The sequence below is a fragment of the Mustela erminea genome, chromosome 17, assembly GCF_009829155.1.
Source record: "Mustela erminea isolate mMusErm1 chromosome 17, mMusErm1.Pri, whole genome shotgun sequence".
NCBI classification, from domain to species: domain Eukaryota; kingdom Metazoa; phylum Chordata; class Mammalia; order Carnivora; family Mustelidae; genus Mustela; species Mustela erminea.
This window is the reverse complement of record NC_045630.1, coordinates 65,403,741-65,428,087: the sequence shown is the minus strand read 5'-3', so window position 1 is coordinate 65,428,087 and position 24,347 is coordinate 65,403,741. Positions and strand designations below refer to the sequence as shown.

General features: G+C 56.5%; 3 protein-coding genes across 8 annotated transcripts; all 3 read right to left on the bottom strand.

Moving 5' to 3' along the window:
• Window positions 1-484: 484 nt before the first annotated feature.
• Window positions 485-1,872, bottom strand: TSTD1 (thiosulfate sulfurtransferase like domain containing 1). Of its 2 annotated transcripts, XM_032317453.1 has the most exons (4): window positions 1,742-1,871; window positions 1,426-1,548; window positions 780-942; window positions 485-695 (listed from the first exon to the last, which is right to left on the bottom strand). In XM_032317453.1, the coding sequence occupies exons 1-4, from the start codon at window positions 1,815-1,817 to the stop codon at window positions 644-646; spliced, it is 414 nt and encodes a 137-aa protein (XP_032173344.1). In that variant the 5' UTR covers window positions 1,818-1,871; the 3' UTR covers window positions 485-643. The 2 variants fall into 2 exon arrangements, with proteins under 2 accessions (XP_032173344.1, XP_032173345.1); XM_032317454.1 differs by lacking the exon at window positions 1,426-1,548 and having other exon boundaries at window positions 1,742-1,872.
• Window positions 1,873-2,134: 262 nt separating this feature from the next.
• On the bottom strand, window positions 2,135-7,143 carry USF1 (upstream transcription factor 1). 2 transcript variants are annotated; one of them, XM_032317451.1, is made up of 11 exons: window positions 6,963-7,143; window positions 5,779-5,870; window positions 5,352-5,401; window positions 5,074-5,189; window positions 4,618-4,719; window positions 4,187-4,382; window positions 3,855-3,942; window positions 3,662-3,720; window positions 3,446-3,540; window positions 3,073-3,201; window positions 2,135-2,896 (listed from the first exon to the last, which is right to left on the bottom strand). In XM_032317451.1, the coding sequence occupies exons 2-11, from the start codon at window positions 5,784-5,786 to the stop codon at window positions 2,807-2,809; spliced, it is 933 nt and encodes a 310-aa protein (XP_032173342.1). In that variant the 5' UTR covers window positions 5,787-5,870; window positions 6,963-7,143; the 3' UTR covers window positions 2,135-2,806. The 2 variants fall into 2 exon arrangements, with proteins under 2 accessions (XP_032173342.1, XP_032173343.1); XM_032317452.1 differs by lacking the exons at window positions 5,352-5,401; window positions 5,779-5,870; window positions 6,963-7,143 and having other exon boundaries at window positions 5,105-5,189.
• Window positions 7,144-8,791: 1,648 nt separating this feature from the next.
• On the bottom strand, window positions 8,792-24,213 carry ARHGAP30 (Rho GTPase activating protein 30). Of its 4 annotated transcripts, none has more exons than XM_032317445.1 (12): window positions 23,759-24,213; window positions 18,814-18,916; window positions 16,508-16,652; window positions 15,509-15,591; window positions 15,283-15,390; window positions 14,594-14,721; window positions 13,698-13,869; window positions 13,518-13,621; window positions 13,362-13,439; window positions 12,388-12,783; window positions 11,291-11,556; window positions 8,792-11,198 (listed from the first exon to the last, which is right to left on the bottom strand). In XM_032317445.1, the coding sequence occupies exons 1-12, from the start codon at window positions 23,853-23,855 to the stop codon at window positions 9,570-9,572; spliced, it is 3,309 nt and encodes a 1,102-aa protein (XP_032173336.1). In that variant the 5' UTR covers window positions 23,856-24,213; the 3' UTR covers window positions 8,792-9,569. The 4 variants fall into 4 exon arrangements, with proteins under 4 accessions (XP_032173336.1, XP_032173338.1, XP_032173337.1 ...); XM_032317447.1 differs by having other exon boundaries at window positions 11,462-11,556; XM_032317446.1 differs by lacking the exon at window positions 23,759-24,213 and adding an exon at window positions 23,270-23,711.
• Between the last annotated feature and the right edge of the window lie 134 nt (window positions 24,214-24,347).

Below are 24,347 nucleotides of genomic sequence, written 5' to 3'. Positions count from 1 at the left end.
ACCACTACCACCCAGGTCCCACCCCCAAGATTCCAAATCTCCGATAGCGCCCAAACATTTTTTTTTTTTTTAATTTGTTTGCTTTTAGATACCAAGTGATTCTGATGTGTATCCTGGGCTGAAAACAATTGTTCTAGGGGCGCCTGGGTGGCCCAGTCCAGTGAAGCATCTGCCTTCAGCTCAGGTCACGATCCTGTGGTCCTGGGATCGAGCCCCGCATCAGGCCCTCTGCTCGCTGGGGAGTTGCTTCTCCGTCTCTCTCTGTGCTCCTGCTCTTTCTCAAATAAATAAAATCTTTAAAACACACACACACACGCACACACACACACAGTTATAGAAAGAGAATCATCATCTCAGGAAACTGCTGGCGTTGGGTGGGCATGGGGAGTACAGGGTGGGGGACAGATGAATGGAGAAGGACCAGGGGCTGAACCGAAGCCCAGATCAAGATTAGGACTATCTGGCATCCACCTGACACATTCAGTGCTTCCAGGATTTTTATTAAATTATCTTTATTTGATACGCTTGTGTGCTCAGTGCTGTAAGGAGCTGCCCATTCTAAGTCTGCCCCTTCCCCACCCTTAGTTAGGGTTTTTGGCCATGGGGGTGGGGGAGAGGGGGCCATCAGTAAGCCATCTTCCACCTAATCTTCTTTCTGGGACCATTCTCTATAGGCTCCTGCGTAGTTTCGAGCGCTGTGGAAACAAAGTGGGTGAGGAAGGACTGGCCTAGGAGGCCTCCCCAGTCCCTGTCCAGCTAGCACCGAGCCTTCCCCCTACCCTGTGTATCCAAGGCCTTGGGCCAGCTGCGTGGCCTGCAAGCCCCGCCTGCCCATCTGACAGAAGAAAATGAGGTTCTCCTCTTCCAGCTTCGGCTTCTCGGCGGAATAGAAAGCCTGGAAAGCAGCGGGCTCCATCTGCAGGGCACTTTCCAGCTCAGACACTGGGAGGAGTCGAGGGGAGAGAAAGGAGAACCGGCAGTGGGCGGTACCGGGTTCAAACCCGGCCTGGAAGGACTGGGTCCTGCGGCCCCAGCCAATCTTCAGAAGGCCCTAGGAGGCCCACTCCCACTCCCCTCCAACCTCCAGGACCAGACAGGCCCACCTGCGCGGGAAGGCAGCCAAACAGCTGAACGGGAGCCCCGTCCCCAGCAGCGAGAAGCGGCGGGCGGGTACCCAACCTTGGGGAGATCAAGGTAGAAAAGCGGGTCCGCCCCTTCCTCGCCGCCTGTTACCCGCTCAAACTGGAAGAGCCAGTTCCGCTGCCAGGATTCGCCTCCCACCAGCCCTTCTCCAGGAAGCTGGGGTAGGGGGTCTTGAGAGGAATAAAGGGCCCCCTGGGACCGTGCATTCGCCCACGCGGCCCTAAGAGCCCCCTCCTGGACGGCCTCTAGGCCACCCGCGCGGGCGTCCCCTCTGTCCCATACCCGGGATGTTGAGCGCCCCCGGGATGGTCCCCGCTGCCGCCTCCTCCCGAGATCTCACATCGATGAGCCGGGCCCGGCCCGAGGCCAGGAGCGAACGCAGTTCAGGGAGCGAGACCGTGGGCGCTGAGGAAGGAGGCACGAGAGCCCTGAGCGGGGCGGGCTGCCCGGAACGGCCGCGCGGCGCCCCTCCATCTGGCGGCGCCCCAGCTCGGGGACGCGGGCGTGCGGGCCCCGGAGCCGCGCCCCGCCGCTGCACCTCCTCCCGCGGGTCCGCAGGTAGGTCGGGACGCGGTCCCAGGTTTGTCCCCGCAGGTACCTCCGGCCATGGTGCGCGCCGCCACGGCAAGCCACAGGAATGCGGCGCCGGGCCGCCCCCTCGGTGCCCGCAGCATCTTCCCCGCCCTCCCGGAGCCGGGACCGGAACCGGAAGTGGAGGCCCCGCCCCCGCCGCACCTGTTCGCGGATCCCCCCCCCCCGGCCAGGGCATTTCATTTCTGCGATTGCCCCGCGCGGGCGGGGCTAACGATACGCTGGTCCGGCCCAGGCGCAGGCAGTCAGGGTAAGGACCACAGGAGCCAACACCCCACCCTAACCTTGGCCCAACCGTTACAGGGCAAAACGCATCGCACCTCCCGCGCGCCCGACCCGGGACCCACAAAAGGACGAAAACCAGGGATGACAGTGGCTCTGAACGTTTTATCTTTAAAAAAAAAAAAAAAAAAAAAAAGAAGAAGAAGAAGAAAAAAGAAAGGAAAGAAAAAGAAAATGAAAATCCATCCCCACAAGGGGAAGGCCCCACGCGGGCCCCGGTCTGTTGTTCTCCCTGGCTCCGGAGACTTCTGCACAGGCCTCGGCCGCTTGCCCGCCGATCGTCTCTTCCTGGGGCAACAGCCGCTGCTAAGCAGCCTGTTCCCCACTTCTGGCTAAAGCCTAATCCCCAGAGTCCTCAAGTGCACAGCTGAGCTCCGGGGGAAGTGGAAGCGCCCCAGTCCTGGGGCAAGCCAGAGCATCGCTTGTGGTCAGAGACCCTCTGCCGGCACTGTCAGCAGGCACAGGGCGAGCCCCCACGTCCTGTGTGTCCGGTATCCAGCGCGGGGACAGCACATGCATCTGCGGGAGCACAAGGGCCCCGGGGGTTGGGTGGGGGGCTGTGTGGCGGGCGGGGCCAGGCTGTCAGTGCGCCCCCAAGTGTGTGTTTCACACCGGCAAGCAGCTCTGTCTGGGGCCTGGGTTCAAAGCCATGCCGTCTCAACTCCCCCGGAGCCCCCTCCAGAAGCGGGCAGTGAAGGAAAGGGGCAGGGGGTTATTAGCCTGTTGCTCCTGGGCTAGGTGCAGTTCTCGGAAAGGGGTGGCGGGACCCAAACCCCCCAAGTCCCCACAGTTAATTGCTGTCATTCTTGATGACGACCTCGACTCCGTGGTGCCGCAGCTGAGCTCGGAGCAGCAGGTTCTTGTTTTTCAGATCTTCCACCTGACATGGAAAAGGGGGCCACGGAGAGAGTGAGGAGAAAAACTGGCCCAGCCAAACCCCCGACCAGATTCAGACCCCCGCTGGTGATGGGGAAAAAGATGAAGGCCTCTCTATGGACACCTGAGGCAGGTGTCCCACAGCAGCTCGCTGGCCATGGACTTGGGGAGGGGTCTGACCTGCTGTCGGAGCACGTCGTTGTCCAGCTGCAGCTGGTCAAGCCCCTGCAGTTCTTCTGACAACCGGTGGTTACTCTGTCGAAGCTCCTGGATGTAATCACAGGCTTTGGACAGAATTCCACCTTTACTCTGCAAGAAAAGGCAAGCGAAATGAGGATTAAAATAGTGCTACCTGGTTCGCCTTCCCGTGGCGCATTCACACCCTGAACCTCGTCTTCCCCTAAGGACAGTGGCAGAACGTTTCACAAGGATACAGGAACCTTGGAGAAAGGTCAGCAGGAATTCCTGCCATGTGCCCTCGCTACCATGTCTGGAAACACCACCAGGAGACAAAAGCCAGGCATCCTGCCCACTACCAGGGTCCTTCCATGACCTGGCCAGACTTGGTGCTCTCCATGGAGCAGTCCGGGACGATCTTGGACAGCTGCACTATCCAGTTGTTAATCTTGTCTCGGCGGCGGCGTTCAACTAGGGGGCAAAAGGGAGGACAAGGTGACTCGGTGAGAACTCACCACAGGCCTCGTCGAGCTACCGGAGCCCTCCTGCTCAGACACCACGGCTGTCCCCGACCCCACCAACTAGTACCCACCTTCATTGTGCTGAGCCCTGCGTTTCTCATCCCGAGTTGTCCTGGGAGCTTCTGACTTCCTGATGACAAACCCAGGGTGGCCAGAGTGAGGAAAGGACAAAAAATAAGATTAGAGGTTAGGGTCAGGAATGACACAGGAGTTGGTAGGGATCGAGACCACCACGGCAACGGAGAAGGAGCGGGGGCTACTCACGGGGAATAAGGGTGAGTCCTGGGGGCAATGGAGCGCTGGCTTCCTCCCTGCAACACTTCTTGGGGTGACATCATCACAAAGAATTGGCCTGTGAAGGTGGAGGGTAGGCTGTGTCAGGACGTGGGACTTAGGAACCGCATCACGCTCTGAGGCCAAGGTCCTAGGATCCTCCTCTGGAGGGATCCTTCCTCCTAGGATCCTTCTGGATCCTCCTGCTGGAAGGGCAGCCCCAGACTCACTGCCTGCCCAGGTCTCGGTGAGCATTAAGGGGCCCCAGGAAAGGCCCACCCCTGATTCTAGCCCCTCCGGGTCCGCAACCCCACGCAGCTCACCGGTGCCGGGAGGGGTTGCCTGCCCCAGCAGGGCCTCCGAGCCTTGGGTAGTAACAACAGCTGCTGTACTCCCCGATGTGGTACCCCCTCCCCCATCCCCCACTGCAGTGCTGGGGAAATAAGTATAGTGAGTCTCGGCGGCTGTCCCCTCTGTGTCAACAGCATCGTCACTGGTGAATGCACCCTGGATCACCGCCTGCAGAGGGGAACAACAGAACAGAGTCCAGTGTCTGTCAGGTGCTTCCCACTGAGCTACCCTGAAGCTTCTATCCCTGGGGGGAAGGAGGGAGAAACGTCCAGAAAGGGAAAACCTGGTGCCTTGGGACAACGCAACCCCAACTCGCCACCTCCAGCCCCGCCCCGATCTCACAGGTTTGGCTTCACCTTCCCCTTTGGAGCTCCAGGCCCCTCACCAGCCCAGGCCCCCATACCTGGGTCATGGACTGAGTGGCAGGATAGCCACTGATGGCGCCAGTCCCTTCAGTCTGGCCATCCAGCTGCCCCTCAGACACCTGGATCACCCTGTACATCACCTAGAAGCAGGAGGACATCGGAAAGTGGGGAGAGAGAATACAGGAGTCAATGCTGGGGACCCCAGGCCTCTCATAAAGCTTCTCTAGGACAGAGCCCCGAAATAAGAGTGCTTCAGGGACAAAGCTTCAGCCATTCCCTCTTCCGTCCCCAGAGATTTTGGCCAAGCCTCCACCCCACTCGGATCTACTCCAAACCTCCTCCTCCCAGCCCCTCCCCCCCATCCCGCAGGCATCCCTGTGGTCACCACCTCCTCCAAGCCAGGTCTCCCCCCCCCCCCCGCCCCCCACAGGCTCATTACCTCCCTCAACCCCAACCCCAGGTAACACCTGCAGGCAGCTGGCCCCCTCCCTTACCTGGCCCCCATTCTCAGTTCGGAAGACGTACTTGACGTTGGGGTCAGGGAAGGTGGCAGCTGACTGGATGCTGGCAATAGCCACGCTGGTGGGGTCCTCCCCAGTTGCCACTGCACCTGAGTTAGACGAGCGAGGAAGAAGCCTGCGACTTACTGCCTTTCTCCCTCTTCCCACCTGCATGTCACTCAGAAGGACCAGGGTGCATGGCAGATGCGCCCATGGGGGATGGGGAGAGGCCAAGCTGGGCTCCTGGGCTCAGGTCTGTTTCGACCACTCACCCTCCTGAATCTGCACCGTCCCCTCTTCCGCTTCAGCTGTTTTCTGCTGCCTGTTTGTGACGGGACAAACGAAAGAAAGAGGGAAGAAGGGAAGAAAAAGTTCACTGACCCAGTAACATACGGCTTCCAGACTCGATGGCATTCCCAACTGACGCTGGGTTAGGTTAGAATAACAACAGCTGGTATTTACTGAGTGTTTACTGCGGGCACAGCACTGAGCTAAGCACTTAACACACGTTATTATTCAGCACTCAGAACAGCACAGTGGGGCAAGCAGCGCATTCTGTGAATGAGACACCAGACCACGCAGCTGGTCAGCGACGGGGCTGAGATCAGAATCTAGGTCTGCCCGACTCCAGGGCCAGCGCTCCTAGCCGTTCTGCATCCTCCTGGCCTCCCGTCTCCCGCCCGCCGCTTCTTCACTCACCCCTTCATCTCTCTGTAAGGCGGCACATCCGAGGAGCCGGGCCTTCTTTGGAGTCTTCGAATCTCCTGCCTCACAGGCTTGAGTGCTAAGTCCTGACAGAAATCAGGGAGTTTGCAGCTGAGTCCAGGAAACTGAATAGTCTCTCTGTTTCAAGAAGTGGGGCTCCAGGAAGACTCAGCCAAGAACATAATGCAATCAATCTACAGAGGACAGTCGGTTTCCTCCATTCTGATGCTGAGAAGTGGGCTATGGCGGTTGAAAAAGCAGCCCTACAGTGTTTCTCAGCCCTCCATTATCGCTTCAAGTCACGGTCTTTATACTTAAAGACGGAGGAACAACATATTTCTGGGGGGACCATGACTAAAGTTCGCACGATACGCCATGTTTAGACCACCACTATCAAAAACCAGGGCCACTGGACACTGGGGCTTCTTCCAGTTTCTGAGCCACATACAGGACCCAAAAATTTCTGTTCTCACACACCTAGGAAGGGGAAACCTCCCTGAACCATAAAGAACATAGTTGGCCCCCTTGGGCCTCATTCTACTTGGCCCCTTGGGCTCCTGCTTTGGAGTGTCTGGATTTATGTCATTTGTTAGATACCCTCAAGTCCAAGTGTGTCATTTGCAAGCCCCTTCTGTTTTCTTCACCAAGCCTTCCCCTAGAACAACACAGTTGCTAAAATGTTGCCATGACAACTCCAAGTCAACTGAACCTCAGCAAGAAGGGAAAAAACTCCAGGTTCAAGGTTCGGAAGGAGAGACAATGGAAAAGGAACTCATTTGCACGGTGCCCGCCTTAGGACCCTGACACCCAGCCAAGAGGACAGGAAAAACAATGAGCTGAGACAGATGCCTCCAGAAAGATACAGCTACCCTGTACAAAGGAACAAATCTATCCCCGCACGAACGGTAAGATTTTGGTGTAGTCTGCACCCAGAAGGTCCCCGAAACCTTTCCTATCTAGGGAAAATCTTCAGCGGATGGGCCCTGGAAAGTCCACATCGAAGGAAAGCGTTGACCAAAACAAACAAACAAACAAACAAAAAAACCAAAACCCAGAAAACAAAAACAAAAAAGGAAAAAAGAAAAAGAACTGAAAGTGAAACTGTCCGGAGGAAGTCACGCTGCCAGAAGATCCCAGTCCCTAAGGGGAAGCAGCGCCAGCGCTGCGGGACCACCTACCTGTCCATCCTCCAACCGCCGGAGGCAGCGGCCCCCCGAGGCTTCTGCGCTGACCGCGGGAGGAGGCGAGGGGAGAGACGGCCGGGCACCGGAGGCGTCTCTACCGCCCACAGCTGTCAGCCGGGGGCGGCCTCGGAGGACGCCCAGCAGCCGGGTCAGGCCGCTTATTCAAATCTTAGCTGGACATCCGGAAGCATTTCCTGAGCGTTAGGGGATGCGACACGGAAACGCGGCCGGGCAGTCGTGGCGTGCGCGCTCGGGCCGGGAGGGCCCGGCGAGAGCCCCTGCTAAGTCTGGACACAAAGGGGGAAACCACCAAGTCCCCAAGAAGCCCCGCGCCCCGACCGTGCCCGCGCGGGCGGCGTCTCCCCGCAGGGCCCGCGGCCGGCAGGCGCGAGCCCGCGAGCCCGCGAGCCCGGGAGCCCGGGCGGCCGCCGCGCTCGCCCCGCGACCCCGCGCTGCGCTCGGCGGCCAGGAACGGGCGCGGGGCTCGGCGGGCTCGCGGTCCCGGCCGGCGGCTGGCAGCGCAGGAGGGCGGGGACGCGCGCGCTCGGGGGCGGGGAGAGCGCTCGGCCCACAAAGGGGGGCGGGCGAGCGAGGAGCGGGCACGGCCCCCTCCCTCAAAACAAAGGCTTCCTCCCCGGGAGGCCCGCCGCCTGAAAACGAGAGCGGAGTCAAGGCTGCCCTGCCTACCGGCCCACCCGGCCTCCGGACCCCCGACTCGCGGCCGGGCCCGAACTCACCGGCCGAGGCCGCCGAGGCCGCGGATCTCCCCTGACCGAGCTCTGCCTCTCCCGGACTCGGAGAGCTCTCCATGGACAGCTGCTCATGCGCACTCCCGGCCTGCGGCCATGTTGGTGGGGGGCGGAAGTATCTCTCTGGACCCGCCCAGCCTCCTCAGCCTCTGAGCTGCCCCACTTCCGGCCCTTCCCTCCTGATGGGGCGGAAAGATGCCTACGGGTGGGGATGTCGCCGGGGAGGAGAAGAAGGAACTTCCTGGGATCCCCAGAGAGGGACATTGAAGACTTCGTCGCTTTCGGCAAGAAAGACAGACGACTAATGTGTGCTACCCTCTGCCTACCGAACAAGGCGTTTGTACTGGTAGAAGGGAGCGAGGCTGGCTCCGATGGAGGGAAGGACGTCGGACGGAGGCGCCATCTTTAACAAGGGCTACTTGGGAGGCCATCTTGGGTCAGGACCCTGATTTGGCGTCCACTGGCGAGGAGGACGGTTCTGCGTCGGCTCTTTTGTACTAGCGTCTGCAGCTACTACCCAAAGACGCCCAGAGCTTCCAGTTTTTGCGAGGCTTTCAGCTGCTGTGAGAAGGACCTTGTCTTCTCGGTTGAGATTAGCCGTTGAGGCACCGGAGACCCGGAGTGTGCTCTGATGAGAAGAGTTTAGCCTCTGGGGCCAGACGCACTCGGATCTGCAACCTGCCGCTCTCACTTCTTACCGCTGAGATCTCTGGCAAGCCTCGGACTTAATCAGCCTCCCTAACCGACCTCACTGCACAGGTCTCCTCTCCGGAAAATGGAGATCCCGGTACCAACCTTGCGAATTGTCACGTGGAGTAACCAAAACCAAGGGCATAGACTGTTTGCTTGTGGAGTACGCAGCCTGTGCTGATAGAGAACGAGCATTATGTAAATACCAGTTTCTCTTCCTCGTTTCCTGGCCACCGTGAACCTAGCTCTAGTTTCTAGCCACAGGTCTCCATGACAACGACAGAGGAAGAGCACCCAGACAACTGCGAAAGGACGTTTTGCCAAATGTGAAAATGCGATCCCTATCACCTAAGACTCGATTAAGCATAATGAGACTCCACACTGTTTACATATAAAAGTACAACTTTTATTCTGAGACATTGCTTCTAACTAGAACAGAATCTGCAGCCCCAGCCTGTCTGGAGAAGCAGTCCCATGGCCTGAGTTATGCCGCTCCCCTTCCCCGAAATAGGAGGAAGTTATTCCGAAGGAAAAATGAGAAGCCAGGGAGATCCGTACAAGACCTCTCTTCCTAAAGGGGACTGGAGGCAGACAGTAGGGATGCTGGAAAGGGGGCCAGTCCGGCATTTGAGGCCCGAGGTCTTCAACGAGCTCCTTGACGTGGTCCTCCTAATCTAGAGCTAGGAGGGTCTGGAGGAATCCAAGAGTAGAGTCGGGATGGGCAGTTCAGAAGTGTTTGTGTGTGATAGGCTCTGACGTGGCCCTTTCCTCCCCTCCTCCACCCTGGACTTGCATGAAGGGAAGTGCACAGCCTCAGAGGAGGGCAGGCACTTTGCAGAGTTCCCTCTTCATTCTTCATGTTGAGAAACCTCTTAAGTATTCCGCCTACTCTTTGTTTCCTTTGACCAAGGCCCCAGTCCCTGGTAACAGGGTTTTGGTGACTTTCTTGGGAATATTCTAAGGGATAAGTGCTTTGTGTCTGAGACAAACTCAGGTAAACCAACTGAGGCAATGCTTCCCACAGTCAAGAAGAGAAGCTGGAGGGTCAAAGCCTATGGTGTTGGGCACTACAGCTGCTCAGGCTGCAGAAGAAACAGCTAGTCTGGGATCCTCGAGATTGGAGACCACCTACTACCCTCTTTGCCCAGTGCTATGGTCCTTCTCACAGTTCCTCACCTCTCCCAGGGGTAGCCTGTGTTTCAAATGCATATGATCGGCGCTGTGGGGACGGAAGAGGGTCAGGGGGCTGGTGTTCCCTGGGGGGCAGACTATGCCGACTCCGGTGTCCAGACCCTTCTGTGTCTTCGGGTGGGAGCTCCAGGCAGCTAAGTGGCCGAGGAGAATAGGCAGGGATCATACTACAGGGGGAGGTTCTGGGGATGAGGCTATAGTCCCCACCCCCAGTACAGGTCTGGGTCCGCCGAACTCCCTGAGCCTCAGTCCTCTGGCGATCCCGGGCCAGGGCCACAGCAGCATCAAAAGAAAGACTGCCTCCATTCCTCCAAGAGGAACGGGAGGCTCTGGACCCCCAAGCCCTTTCCCCAGGAGTCCCATCGAGCCGACCAGGCCTTGGGCATGGGTTTGCAGGTGCCACATGGATCTTGCTACACATTGCACTAGGCATCTTGGCAAATTGTGGTTTGGGGGGCACCACGGGCACAGAGCGGACCTGTTGGACCTGAACCAGGGAGGAAGCCAGGCGCATGCCCACACCGCTAGGTGAGCCAAGAGGACAGGGGCACAGATTGCAGCCCTCTGGACTGGGCTGCCCCTCAGGCTCCATCTCCTCTAGCTGGGGTGGCTGTGGGGTTGCCTCAGAGGACTGGGAATTGCCCCCTTTGGCACTGTCAGCCTCCAGGGACTCTGCGTGTGACCCTTCAGGAGGGGAGTCCTTTCCTAAATGGTCACCTCCAGCCCTCTGGTCTCCCTCAGACTCTCCATCCCCACTCTCCCTGTCCATGCTGACCTCTCCTCCTCCTCCTCCAGCTGCTGCTTCTGGGCTTCTGCCATCTTCACCATCTCCTCGGTCTTCTCTTACCTCTTGGTCCTTCTGCCCCTCCTGCCCTTTAACCTCATCCTCTCTGGCTTCTTCTGCCTCTTGTTTGTGTACAACTTCCCAGCTCTCCTCAGCAACTTGGTTTTCCTGGACCCCACACTCTGGGTCGCTTCTGGCTCGTACCTGGCCTTCCTGGCCTTTCTGAGCCTCCTCCTCTCTCTCAGTCTTCCTTTCCGTCTCCTTGTCTTTGCTCAGCTCTCCTTCTGTTCCCTCCACATCCTGAGCTTCCTTCATACTCTCATTCTCCTGCTGGCTTTTAGACTCCTCTCCCTTGGCCTCTGTCTCTTTCCCACTCCCTTCTCTCAAACTGACCATCGTCTCTTGGCTTTCCCCAGCCTTCCCTCCTTCCTCGCCTGTCTCTCCATCCTCCACCTCACTCTCTGGACTCCCCTCAGCCTCCTCCCTGATGGCCCATGTGTTCTCAGGGTCAGCCTCCTTGGCCTCCCCTACTTTGCAGCATGCATCTTCTCCCTCGGCCTGCTCTGGAGCCTCCTGTCTCCCACACCCTGCTGTCTCTTCCTCCGGACTTCCTGGACCCTCCCAGGTTGGGTGTTTGGGCATCAGAAGGGGACTTAGGTCATCATAGGCACTCAGGAAGACTTCCTCCCCACTTTCCTCTTCTCCTTCGGGCCTGGGGGCAGCAGAGTCCGGCGAACAGCAGCTGGGGGCCAAGACAAACTGCGCCTCATCCAGGGACAGGTCATCTAGGGGTGGCTCCACGGAGAACTCCTCCACCTGCAGACATAGCACTGGAGCTCAGGACCAGGTAGCCCTGTCCACCCTCTGGCTTCCTCACCACCCTCAAACCCAGCACAGCTCCTCCTTACCTGAGGCCCAACTCGCAAGAGCTCCTCCAGGTAGCCCATCCCAGGGTCGTCCTCCCCAGGGGAGAAGGCTGCTCCTGCTGCTCCTGCCTGGGCCACCTCCCCGTCCTCCACCCCCACCCACTCAGGCTCTGAGCTGCTTGAGTCCTCTAGGAAGGAGAAGGAATCCTGCACCTCCTGGGACAGGCAGTCCTCCAGGGCAGGGGCCATGTCCTCTGGGCCACTGTCAGCCAGGGGACCTGTGGCCAAACTTGCCTCCAACTTCTCATCTGTTGGAAGGAAGGCAGTGTCAGGAACACAAAGGTCAAGACCAGCCTTGACCCTTTCCAATGCAGATCTTCCTAACATTACTGCCATTTCAGGCCCAACCCTCCCAGCCTAGGGACTCCATGTGGCTGACCCTCTCAGCTCAGTATCCCTGACTCCTGGCTTATAGCTGCCTTGCTGAGCTCCTACCAGGTGCCAGGCACCACACTGTACCTTTCACAACACCTTATCTAATTTCACCCCCACAAAACAGCTCTATAATGTAGGATGTTTATCATTATCTTAAATATGAGGAAAATAAGACTCAGATTTGTCCAAGATCCTAGCTCTGTCACCTCCAACTGAAATGTACAACAAATAGCTTAACCTTAACAGGTCCCCTGTCCTACTGCAAGCAACAATAACTGTGTCACAAGATTAGGAGAGAATGAAATAAGCTGATGCTTGCAAAGTCCTAATCATGGCACCCAGCACATAGTAAGACTTCAGTAAATGTTAGCTGTTAGTATTAATGCCATTATTATTATAATATCATCTATTGTATATCCTCACCTTGTACTTAGTGATCCCTACTGTATATATCTGACACAGACTCCCATTCTTGGGTATATCAGTGACCTGAAGGATGCCAGAGATCCCCTCTCCATGAACCACAGAACCTGGTGATATTACCAGATCCCTCCAACCTGGCATCCTGGGAGGCAGCTGAAGGTGACCATCCAAATCCCAGGGCCCGAGGCCTCTGCCATCCCCAGGACAGATCCCTGGCACCAGAGCTTCAGCTTAGGGTTCTAGCCCCTTCTCCCAGTTCTGGGAGATCCCTGAGTCCTCACCTGGGGGGCCAGGGCCAGGCCCAGGCCCAGGGCCAGAGGCAGGGCTTGGTCGGGGCTGCAGGGCGGGGCACTCAAGGCCACGGGTGAGTCTGGCCAAGGAGACGTTAGAGATGATATTTGGGGGCACGTTGAGGATGGAGGTGATGTGTAGTGGGAGGTTGACATTGTAGGGGTCTGAGATGTGCACCCCAACACAGCGCTCTGCACGGCTACAGCCCCCAGCACGGATTGCTGACCGCCCCGCTCGTGGCGTGCCTGGCTCAGAATTCGTGCCGCCCAGGGCCTCTGCCTCGGGCTCCTGTTCACCTTCTGCTGCCTCTGCAGAATCATTCTCCAAGCTATCTGGCAGCAGTGGGCTTGGCCGGGGACTGCCAGGTCCCACCAGCACCTCTGGCTCTGCGGAGGAGAGAGAAGAGAGTAACCTCAGCTGCGAGTGGCCCGGACACCTCGGGAAGGCTCTGGAGAATGCCCCCTGCTTTCTCAGGCCTGAGAGCCAGGACAGTTGGAAGGCACCCGGCCGAGCTTCCCTGGGCCACTCCTGCGCATGTTCCACAGCCAGCTCAGCACCTACACTTACTCAGGAACCCCCTTCCCTCCATGAAGATACACTCACTGGCCCCATCAGTGCCCCCCACCTCCACAAACACACACCACCCTGGACCTCTCTGTACACTCAGAGGCACACACCCACTGATCAGATGATAAACTCACTACTAACCCTAGCATCTGGGACTCTGGCTGGTGCGTAACAGGAGCTCATTATGTATTTTTGCAAATAATGAGCACATATGGCCACGTGTACAGACACACAAGCACACAGGAACGCACACACAATGGGCTCATCCATAATACTATTCCTTGGCCGACACATTCTCAGACAGGCTTGCACATGGGTGTTCACCTGCCTACACCTGCACGTATGTATACACACACACACACACACACACACACACCAAGGGCACACCTAGACTCACCATCGCTGGCCCCAGCTGCAGCACTCAGTGAGTCCATGCTCTTGGCTGGCCGCAGAGTCCCCTTATCAGATTTGTCCTCTGCAAGACATGGATGTTTGTAGAGCCGGGGCCTCGTACGCCTTCAGCAGAGCTCCCCCTACCTCTCTTCAGACTCACCTCTGTCCTCAGCCCCCCGGGGGAGTTTACGTTTGGTCTCATGGCCAGAGCGACCCAAATTGAAGATAGATCTCCACTTCCTGACCTTCAAAGATCCCTTTCTCCTGGAGGGAGTAGAGAGAACATGAGGGTTGGGCCTGATGGTCAGTGCAGGAGAGGGGCCCAGGAAGGGGGCCTTACTTGTGCTCTGCAAGCTCAATGATAGTGTGGTAGGGCCGCATCTGTGGGGGTCCATCACCAGCCTGCAGGATGCTAGGCAGGTGGCAGGGCAGGGACCTGGGCATGAGGTCGTCGGGGCTGCCTGATGCCCGGGCCCCTGGAAGTGATCGCCATCCACTCTCCATCTCCCCACCTAGGAAAAGAAGAGGAATTGGCCGGGCAAGAACAGAGGTGAGAGAGGGCTTCAGGTATCCAGCTCCTCACGGCCCCCTCCCACTCACCAACTAACTAGCTGATTGGGGATATACTCGGAAGCCTTTGGAGGCAGATGCTCCATGTCTAGCTCCTCAAGAGGGAATCCTCAGTGGGAGGTTTGTGGGGGGAAGGGGGGTGCCTCGGTGGCTCAGTCAGTTCAGCATCTGCTTTTGGCTTGGGTCATGATCTCCAGGTTCTGGGACTGAGTCCCACATCAGGCTCTCTGCTCAGTGGGGAGCCTGCTTCTACCTCTTACCCTGCTTGTTCTCTCTCTGTCTCTGTCTCTGTCTCTCAAGTGAATAAATTAAAAATAATAATAATAATAATAAAGGAATCCCAGGGATAAGGGGTAGGAGATCCCAGGACATTGGCCCTGGATCCCAGGACATTGGTGGGTTAGGGGTGGGAACAATCAGTCAGTAGCCCCGAGAACCCAGATGGTGCTTAGAAGGTCAGGCTCAGCAGGAGGGGACTGCTCAAGTACCGACCACACCATCATCTCTGCAGCGTCTTCTCCACGGGACCATAAGCAACATCCCTCTGTGACTCAGTTCCCTCATGTGCAGAACACGGAGACTGAACTAGGTGACCTCTAAGGCCCTCTGTCACCTTGACATGACTCCCCAGACAGAGTGTGGTGGCGTGGTGGGTGGCACACTGACCAGAGAGAGCGGCGCCCCCGAAGAGCTGGTCCACGTGCGTGAGGATGAACTCGACCACAATGGACTGCACACGCACCTCCATGAAGGCTGCTGTCCCGTTGAAGCCCGAGGCCTCTATGTCCTTGGACCTGTGGCAATATGGAGTTACTCCCCTGCAGTCCCGCCACCCTTCCCCATCCGAATTCTCCAATAATAGCCTACCCCTTCTCCCCTGCATGCGCTTAACCTCCTCCCGACCTCTTCAACTACATGCGTGATTCAAGTCTCAGTGCCACTCCCTTCGGGAAGCCCTCTTTGGACACCCCTCTCAGAATTAATCTCTACTTCTTTTGCACACAGGAGTGCGCTGTTATAATAGCTCTCAGGACTTCTCAGAGTTGGCCTGGCACACAGAGATATGCAGGCCAGTTCTCCAGGAGACTGTAAGATGTTTGCTCAACAAACATTCCACAAGGACGCTTCCTGTTCCAATCCCCGAGCTCAGTGATACAGTGTAAGAAGACACAAAGGCCTTGTGTCCAGTGGGTGAACCCCATCCCACTCGATGTACTTCGGAACCCTCCTGTTTCTCCCTGGGCTCCACGAGACCCCCGCAGCCCTCTCCAGTGCACCTGCGCAGCCACACCCATTCCTGGAGCCACCTCTGGGGGCTCAGCCTGGATCCCACCCGCTGCTCCTGCCGTGCCCACCTCAGCAGGTTGGGGGCCCACACGATGGCCAGGTTGCGAGCATGCATGTTGGTCTGAGCACTGAATGAGGCCATGTGCACCAGATGTCGCATGAGGAACTCCAGGGTCCTGCAGAAAGGAGGCATTGGGGCCAGGGGTCGGATGGAGGGATGGAGGTCGGGAGGCCGATGAGACAAGGGCTGTATGGGCATGGTTGGGACTCCGGGAGCCGGGGATCCACACGCACCTGTAGTTGGGGACAGGGAGTTCTCGAAGCACTTCTAGGATCTTGACCAAGCGCTCAGGCTCCAGCTGCACTCCCACGGCATCCTGATTGGGAGGAAGTGTTCAAGAAACAAGGAAGCACTGCCCCTGCCTACTCCTGGGAGCACTGAGCCCAACTCCCGCAAACAATGCTGGGCTGTGCCCCGCCCCATCCCCCACCCCAGATCCTTCAGAGGACACTGACATACCAGGCGGAGCTCAGAATTTGGGGCCCACAAGGCCTGCAGCTGGGTCTTGGCTGTGCCACTCAGTAGCTTGGTGACCTCGAGCACCTTCCTGCCAGTCTCCCTCAGCACCCTCCTCAGACTGCCCCGATTCAGGATCCCCTTAGCGACCCTTCCTTTGGGTGCTCCCAGGCTATGGGGTTACTCCAAGGTGCCCAGGAAGGCAAGCGCCCACCCAGGCTAGCCCGTGCGGGCTGAATGCGGTGAGCTGCTGTTCTGGATTTCTAAATGCTATTCTGTTCGGTAAAAATGCAACTTATTTTTAAAATGTTACTGAATTCAAGAGAGCATTTCTGTCACATGTCTTCTTACTCAAAAGAGTCTCGACATACAATCTGCTCCTGGAGGGGCAGGCCTGAAAAAGGGTTGGCTTCTGAGAAGGGCTCCCATTCTCTTAAACGTAAGGACGCTGTGGTCTAGGTGATTTCCAAGGGCCCTCGGCTCTTGGCCTGGGTTCTGCTTTCCCCGAGTCCCACCCCTGTGCTGTGTGTGATCTGCAGGCTGATGGAGGAAGGGCCAAGGGAAGACGGACTGGAGGGCGCAGGTAGCAGCCCTCCCTGCCCCCCTGCACAACCCATGGAGGGACTTTGCAGGGAGGGACCTCTTCGTTCTCATGTGGTCTCAGTCATCGAGCATCACAGGACCCTGTCTGCCACTGGACGCACTCGGGAGATCAAAGCCTCCCCAGCGGTTGTCCCTCCGCCTTGGGTCCCGCCTTGCCTGGCCTCTCAACTCACCGCAAACTTGTCATAGAGGCGGTAAGTGAGCAGGGGGTCTGGCAGCTCTCTGAAATAGGCCTTGCACAGGGACGAGACGCAGTGAATGTCTTGCAGGTAAACATCTTTGCGCAGGTCTGGCTTCCGCTCTGCCTCGAACTCCTGCCTGGGGAGGTGGAGCGTGGTCAGGAGTGGTGGGGCCAGGGCACAGCCGCCACGTGCACGGGCCCTGGAAGGAGGCTGTGGGACATGTGTGTAGGTGAGGCAGCGGGTGTAGATGGATAGCACACGGGGTTGTGGGGGGAGGACTAGGGACGTGGGCTGTGTGTGAACATGGAGACGTGTCAGGGATGGAACTGTGGGTGTTGCGTAGCAAGGTTGGGGTATGGAGGATTCAAGAAAAGTGGAGAGATGAATGTGCATGTGTTTCTGGGTACGGGTAAAGATGGAGGCGTGTAACTCTCAGAAGGAAACATTGAGTGTAAACTTTCACGACCTTGGAAGAGGCAACAGTTTCTTAGATAAGACCCCAAAAGCACAAGCAGCCAAAGAAAAAGCAGATACATTGAACAGCAAGTGACAAACTCCTGTGTGTCAGAGGACACGACCGAGAAAGCAAAGACAACCCACAGAATGGAAGAAAATCAGAGATTTGGTAAGTGTTTAATATGCGGAATATATCGGGGCACCTGGGTGGCTCAGTTGTTAAGCGTCTGCCTTTGGCTCAGGTCATGATCCAGGGGTCCTGGGACGGAGCCCCTTGTCAGGCTCCCTGCTCAGCGGGGATCTGCTTCTCCCTCTCCCTCTGCCCCACTCCCCCCGCTTCCGCTCTCTCTCTCTCTCGCTCTCTCTCTCTCTCTCATAAATGAATAAAATCTTTTTTTTTAAGTGTTTTTTATTTTTTTAAAGATTGTATTATTTACTTAAGAGAGAGAGGTCACAAGCAGGCAAAGAGGCAGGCAGAGAGAGAGGAGGAAGCAGGCTCCCCACTGAGCAAGGAGCCCCATGTGGGGCTCGATCCCAGGACCCTGAGATCATGACCTGAGCTGAAGGCAGAGGCTTTAACCCACTGAGCCACCCAGGCGCCCCAATGAATAAAATCTTTAAAAAAAAAAATCCAGAATTTATAAAGAATTCTTACAACTCAAAGGAAACAAATAACCTAATTTAAAAATGAGCCAGGTGAGCCACTGGGGTGGCTCAGTCATTAAGCATCTGCCTTTGGCTCAGGTCATGATCCCGGGGTCCTGGGATTGAGCCCCACATGGGGCTCCTTGCTCAGTGGGAAGCCCGCTTCTCTCTCTCCCACCTCCCCTGCTTGTGTTCCCTCTCTCGCTGTGTCTCTCTCTGTCAAGTAAATAAAATATTTTAAAAAATAAGTAAGTGAGGGGCGCTTGGGTGGCTCAGCAGGTTAAATCCTCTGCCTTCGGCTCAGGTCATGGTCCCAGGGTCCTGGGATTGAGCCCCACATCGGGCTCTCTGCTCAGCAGGGAGCCTGCTTCCTCCCCTCTCTCTGTCTGCCTCTCTGCCTACTTGTGATCTCTGTCTGTCAAATAACTAAAATCTTTGAAAAAAAAATAACTAAGTGCGCAAATAAATTAAAAATAAAAAATGAGCCAGGGGTTGGAATAGAAAGTTCTCCAAAGAAGACATGAAGTAAGCCATCTGTTCGCTACCGGAGAAGAGCCAAGAAGTGGAAACCACCCAAATATTCATCGACTGATGGACGGACAAACAAAATATGATTCCGTCACACAAAGAGATGAAGGCCAACATCTGAGACAATCTGCATGAACCCTAAAAACAAACTAAGGGAAAGAGCCAGACACAAAAGTTTCCAATTATACAATTCCATTTATCTGAAACGTGCAGAAAAGACACATTCGTAGAGATAGAAAGCAGACTAGTGGTTTCGAGAGGCTGAGGGAAAGGAGAAACATGGAGTGACTGCTTTTGGGTGTTTCTTTTGGGGTTGAGGAAATGTTCTGGAATTCGATAGTGGTGATTGCGGTGTGACCTTGTCATTGTAGTAAAAAAATCACTGAATTGCCCATTTTTAAAGAGTGAGTTTTATGGTATGTGAATTATAGCCCCAAATGTTTAAGCTGGGTGGTTGTACGGGGGAGCGGAGACATAGGTGTCTGTGTAGACACATGCGTGCCAGCCTGGGGGGAAACGGGGTGCATGGTTTCCGTCTTTCCTGAGGAGTCCGGAGCTCCTCCCTTAGACAGCACCCAGCACCCATGTTTCCTTCTACCCGCTGCCCTCGCCCCTCTGGCTCCCTGGCCTCCCAGCCCATAGAGCTCTCCCCTCATTGCCTGACTCACCGGAGCTTCTGGATGTTGGAAGACACCCCCGAGAGGCGGTAGATGCCGTCCACCACTCCGTACTCCTCCACAAACTCCGCACAGCTCTTCAGCACCTGTGGCACTGGGGACACAGACGGAGCAGAGAGAGAGAAATCAGGTCTGGGAGGTCAGGGCACTAAGAGACAGAGGGAAGGGGTTCGAGGGACTGGAAGCAGAGCTCATGAATAAAAACTTGTCAGACGGATTCTTAGAGGACATCGCATCTCTCTGAGATCTCTCTGACCAGGGAGTCTAGAGCCTCTGCCTAAATCCCCTCAAGGGAGGGGAAGCCCCCTGGCTCTCCAGGTTGCCCATTCCCATTAGAAAGCTCTGCCTTCGTGGAACTGAAATTTGTTGCTCTGTAATTACTACTTCGTTTCCAGAATTTTCCAAGAGGCAGCCGTCTGGTTGGAAGGGTGCTCAGATTAACAGGACAGGTCTCGGAAGTACACTTATTAAACATTCTGTGTATAAGATGAAGGAACATTCGTTGTCCTGACCCAAAAGGGGCAGAGCTGACGGAGACTATCGTGAAGCACCCCGTCTCAGAAGCAAGCGTGTGGGCATCAGGTCTGTCACAGGAAAGTACACAAAATTGGGACAGGTCAGGTCAGGAGAGAAACACCTGTGTGCCAAGCGCTGTGCCTTAGATTTTCTAGTCCCCATTTTCCAGATAAGAAAACTGAGGGTCAAAGAAGTAACAAGTGCCCAGTACCACCCAGCTAGGGCAGCATCCAAATCCAAGTGCGCAAAAAGTTGTATTCTCTCTCCCGACCTGGGCCCCCTCTGCTGTTACTAGACTGTAAGCTCCTTAAGGACAAGATCTAATTGTGACTTTTTTTTTTTTTTTTTTTTTTTTGGTCCCCTCTCTGAGTAACCAATCTGATGTCTCATGTTTTCTGACATGGTGTCTCAGACACAGGAAACTCTAACCCAGGGGTGAGATCCCATCTTCACGAGGCCACATGTTTCTCCTTCTGAAGCCTTCCCTGCCTTAAATCCTTGCTTCACCCCAGTCTCCACTGCTCACCTCACAGGTCTAGAATGAAGTACAAACTCAGCGCAGTGTGTTTAAACCCTTCACCAACCAGACCCCGCTGTTGTCCCGGTCTGAGAGCCAGTCATGCCTCCAACACACCCTCCCATCCAGAGGATGAGAAAACCAGAGGAAACCCTCTCATGTGTCAGTGTCAGAGCTGTTTCTCCTCAGCCAACTATTTTTTTTTTTTCTTCTGGGTTTTCTGAGTCTTACTCCTGACGATGTTTATCTCTTTACTCGAATCACTAGGAAGCTCAGAGCCGTACCCAGAAACCATGTAGCATTACATGATACGCATTTCCGGAGACCGATCTCACCTCCTCCTCTTGTTTCTCCTTCAACCCAATTCCCTCAGTCATTTTATTCTACCCTTTCATGAAATTTTGGGATTTGGATCACAACTTTACCACAGTTTTGTGTACCTCCTGTGACAGAGCTGAATCCCATGCACTTGCTAACCCCCACACTTCCAGCCCAAGTTCTTGGTGGAATTGAGTAATTAAGTAAGATGGAAATAGAGGATGAAGGAGGTAATCCATGAGCCCATCAACCACGACTGTAAACCCTCCTTGTATGAGCCGCTGTCCACACCCTTTGTCCTCCTGCACCCCAGAGCCAGGAACTTGGGTGAGGCAAGGAAGGCATGGGGGTGGAGAATTTCAGGAGGCACCCAATCCTACGGCTGTGCAGGTGGCCACTGCGCGCACACACAACCTTGGGAGTGAGAGCATCCTTAAGAAAGAGCTGCCGGTCTCTAAATTCCAGGCCCATTCTTCTCAGGATTGAGTTCAAGCTCCATACTGGGGGTAAAGACTACTAAAATAGTGGCACCTGGGTGGCTTGGTCAGTCGTTAAGCATCTGCCTTCAGCTCAGGTCATAATCCCAGGATCCTAGGATGGAGCCCTGCATTGGACTCCCTGCTTCTCCCTCTTCCCCTCCCCTGCTCGTGCTCCCTCTCTCACTGTGTCTCTCTCTGTCAAATAAATAAATAAAATCTTTTTTAAAAAGATTACTAAAATAAATAAACTTAGAAAGGAAAGAAAGAAAGGGAAGGAGGGAAGGAAAAAGAAGAAAGAAAAGGAAGAGAGGAAAGAAGGAAAGGGAAGAAAAAAAGGAAAATAATGGAAAGGGGGAAAGAAAGGAAGGAAATGAAAGGAAGAAAAGAAAGAAAGAAAGAAAAAGAAAGAAAGAAAGAGAGAGAGAGAAAGAAAGAAAGAAAGGAAGAAAGAGAGAGAGAGAGAGAGAGAAAGAAAGAAAAAGAAAGGAAGGAAGGAAGGAAGAAAGAAAGAAGAAAAAATTAAAAAGGCACCCAGGCACTGGTTGCAGCCCCAAGAGTGAGGGCTTTATTAAATTTCGTGCCCTGTTCCTTTCTCTTGTCCTCAGTCCTAGCGCTATAGTTCACCCCCCATCCCTCCTTCCAGGACCTGGGCCCATTTGCCAGCCTCGCCCTACCCTCAGGTCCCCTACCCTGAATGCAGAAGCGGGGTGGACCCTTCTCCCTTGGCTGCTGCTTGACGCTCAGGTTACTAATGGCACCTCAGCTCTTTGGGCCACCACGTCACTCTGTTGACGCATAGCCCAGTATCACCTAAAGCCTGGGCTCTCTCCACAGGACGGCAACCAAGCCAGATCTTCCCCCCTCGTGCCCTTGTCCGTGGATTTTGGATCTCCTGAAAAGACCCTTATAGGGGCACCTGTGTGGCTCAGTAAGTAGGCTAAGCATCTCCTGCCTTTGGCACCAGTTTTGATCTCAGGGTCCGGAGATGGAGCCTGGTGCCTGGCTCCGTGCTGGGCCGGGAGCCTCTTAATGGTCTCTCTCTCCCTCTCCCTCTCCTTCTGCCCCTCCCCCCACCTCTCTAAACAAAAAAAAAAAAAAAAGAAAAGAAAAAGAAGGTATTCAAGAGCCTAAGGAATCAGAGCCGCAGAGGAAAGGGCCGAGGAAAGGAAGACAGGAAGACAGGGCCGAGGTGATGGGGCCAAGGAATGGACACGTCAGGGAATGCGGCCTGGGAAGAGGGCCCCGAGTTTAGAGACCGGCAGAATCCGAAACCTGAACAAGGCAGCCAAGAGAGAGAGTCTGGGAAAAGGAAGAACTCAGAACAGGTCGGGCTTGGAGAAGGAAGTGACCCACCTTCCTAGGGCCGGGAGCAGGGAAAGGGCGCTGAGACCGAGCAGATGAGCAGGGGGAGAATTAAGCTAACCAGGGAAGATAAATTAAGCAGGAACACAGATCTCCACAAGTGTGGCCTTGATTCTGTGTGGACTCTTGGGTTAAAGGGAACAGCCATAGCCAGGCTGGCTCGGGCTCTGTCCTCTCACTTCCCACCTGTCTGGGGTTGGGGGGGATGGGGAGAGGCTGCCCCTGTTGCATAGGGTGCTGGACATCCTGCCGCCCTTGAGCTCAGGTAAGGTTCTGAGGAGGGGCAGGACGGGCTTCTCTCCTCCTCCAGAGTTCTCCAGGACCAGACGTCTAAGCCTTCCTGAGAATGGGCCCCTCACCGGCCGGGAATGCAGACAGAGGCCGGAGGGGATACCGGATCCGGGGTGGGGGGGGGGTCTACGTTTCAGCACTGGGCTGCCAGGGGCCACAGGGCAGTGCAGCACAGGGATGAGGAGACCGAACTGAGCGTTTGCAGAAAGCTGGAAGAACATCAGCCCCATTGAATCCTGCGGCCCTTGGCCAAGAGTCCTGGTTCTCCAGAGCAGTCCGTGAGCCGGGCTCTGCAGGAGGGCAAGAGAAAGGCAGAGCAGGGCCTCCACAGCTGAAGCTGTGTACGCTTCTACTCTGGGGCCCGGGGTTTCCCTTAACGGGGCGGGTGGGGATGGGGGCCTCTGGGGGAGGAGAAAAGGGGAAGGAGGTGTTTGGGGACAAGGGGGCGGGGCTAAGGGCAGGAAATGAGCTAGGAACCACCATCACCTTCCCCTCCTCGACAGGAGCCACAGCCCAGAGCAGCAGAGAGGACAAAGAGGAAATGACAGATTGGGGTGGGGTGTTGGGGGGGGGGAACGTGCCCTGCTCTGGGAGGAGCTCCAAGTGCCAAAAACAAGCTGGACTGGGCAGCCAGGGTCCCTGCGGTCAACTTCCAATCAAATCCAGCTCCGTTCATGAGGGGCTGCTCCATGTCAGATTGAGCCCAGGACTGCCCCTGCTCCTGCTGGCTTCTGAGCCCCTCTAGGGAACCCAGGGAGACAGTAGACAGGCCCCAAAGACAGCCCCACACCCACTCCTTTGCACCCTGTACCCCTACCCTCCAACCAGCCTCAGGCATCTCTTTTAGCCAACTAGCGCCCCCCCATTTCAGCAGCGTCTCCCCCTGCCCTCTGCTTTGAACCTGTCCCTCCTGTGCCCAGGGAGGGCCATGGAGACTGTGGGAGGTCCCAGCCCACGCCCTCACCGGCAGCCCAGCAAGGCTGCATGAGGGTCCGAGCGCTGGAGCCCCTCAGTCACGTTCCTGGACGCTCTTCTCCGACCAGGAAACCCCCGTCCTCCCAAGCGCCACCGTCAGACTCTCCTAAGAGCCCTTCTCCGGCTCCTTCCATTCAGTCCCAAGGATCCTCCCTTGGCCTTTCTATCACTCCTCTGCTGACCGCGTCGTCCCCGCAGCCTCCGGCTCTGTCCCCAGCAGTGATGCCGTCGCCTCTCTTTTGCCTGCTTCTCTCGGTTTCTCATCTCTCCATCCTCTCCGCACCCCCCAGCCTCCCCATGCCCAGGTAGTTACACAAGGGGGCTCCCCGGCCTTCTCCGCTCAGCCACGTTTCCTGTAGCACCTGCTCCTCAGGCTCCTGGGTGCTGACTCCACACCACTGCCCCGAGCACCGGCGTGCTGCGTCTGCCCCTCGCTCCGTGCCCCCCACCCCACAGCTGCCCTGAGCCGCCTCCTTACCCTCCTGGCCCGAACGCTGCAGCTGCTCCTGCAAGTCACACCCGAACACCCTCTCCTTCGAGCTGCCCTTCTTCTTTCCCTTTTGCCGAGACTTCATGGCTGGAGCCCCCGGGGGCCCTGGCCCAGCCCCCTCTACCCCCCCAAGACCTTTGCCCTACCAGTCCCCCATAGGATCCTAAGCCGGCCTCTGGGCTTGGCCCGGCCCCAGGGGGCAGGGCTCCAAACTGGGGAGGGTGGAGGGTGGCCTGGGCAACAGGCAGCGGCTCCTGCCTCTGCCTCTGGGGCCCCCGGCTACACGGAAGTAGCTGTGGAAGAGGAAGCTGCCAGGACCCTGAAGAAGCTGGGTCTCGTGGCCCAGGCTGGCACTCGCCCCTCTGGCCCAGCTCAGCCCTAGGGGAGCAGGAAGCTGTGCAGCTCCTCCAGCCCGCTTCCTGTTAGAGCATCTTTGCAACCACAGGGCCTGGGGTGGGGGAGGCAGCTGACATTCACATCCTCAACCCATCACTGGGACTTCGCTCATTGGCCAAGGCCACGTGACGTCAGAGCCCCAGGGTGGGGTGGTGGCGCCTGGGGTGTAGGCAGGTGACTG

Bases quoted from the DNA above. Each gene is read 5' to 3' on its own strand.
- TSTD1 (XM_032317453.1), bottom strand. From the start codon at position 1,817: ATGCTGCGGGCACCGAGGGGGCGGCCCGGCGCCGCATTCCTGTGGCTT. The intron at 1,549-1,741 runs GTACCTGCGGGG...CTCCTTCCTCAG, and splicing joins GGCGCGCACCATGGCCGGAG to CGCCCACGGTCTCGCTCCCT. The intron at 696-779 runs GTAGGGGGAAGG...TTGTTTCCACAG, and splicing joins CAAGGCCTTGGATACACAGG to CGCTCGAAACTACGCAGGAG.
- USF1 (XM_032317451.1), bottom strand. The intron at 5,190-5,351 runs GTGAGTGGTCGA...CGTCTAACTCAG, and splicing joins GACGGTGCAGATTCAGGAGG to GTGCAGTGGCAACTGGGGAG. The intron at 3,202-3,445 runs GTCATGGAAGGA...CTTTTCTTGCAG, and splicing joins AGAGCACCAAGTCTGGCCAG to AGTAAAGGTGGAATTCTGTC.
- ARHGAP30 (XM_032317445.1), bottom strand. From the start codon at position 23,855: ATGAAGTCTCGGCAAAAGGGAAAGAAGAAGGGCAGCTCGAAGGAGAGG. The intron at 18,917-23,758 runs GTAAGGAGGCGG...CTGTGTCCCCAG, and splicing joins GCAGCGTTCGGGCCAGGAGG to TGCCACAGGTGCTGAAGAGC. The intron at 13,622-13,697 runs GTAAGGCCCCCT...TACTCCCTCCAG, and splicing joins ATTGAGCTTGCAGAGCACAA to GAGAAAGGGATCTTTGAAGG.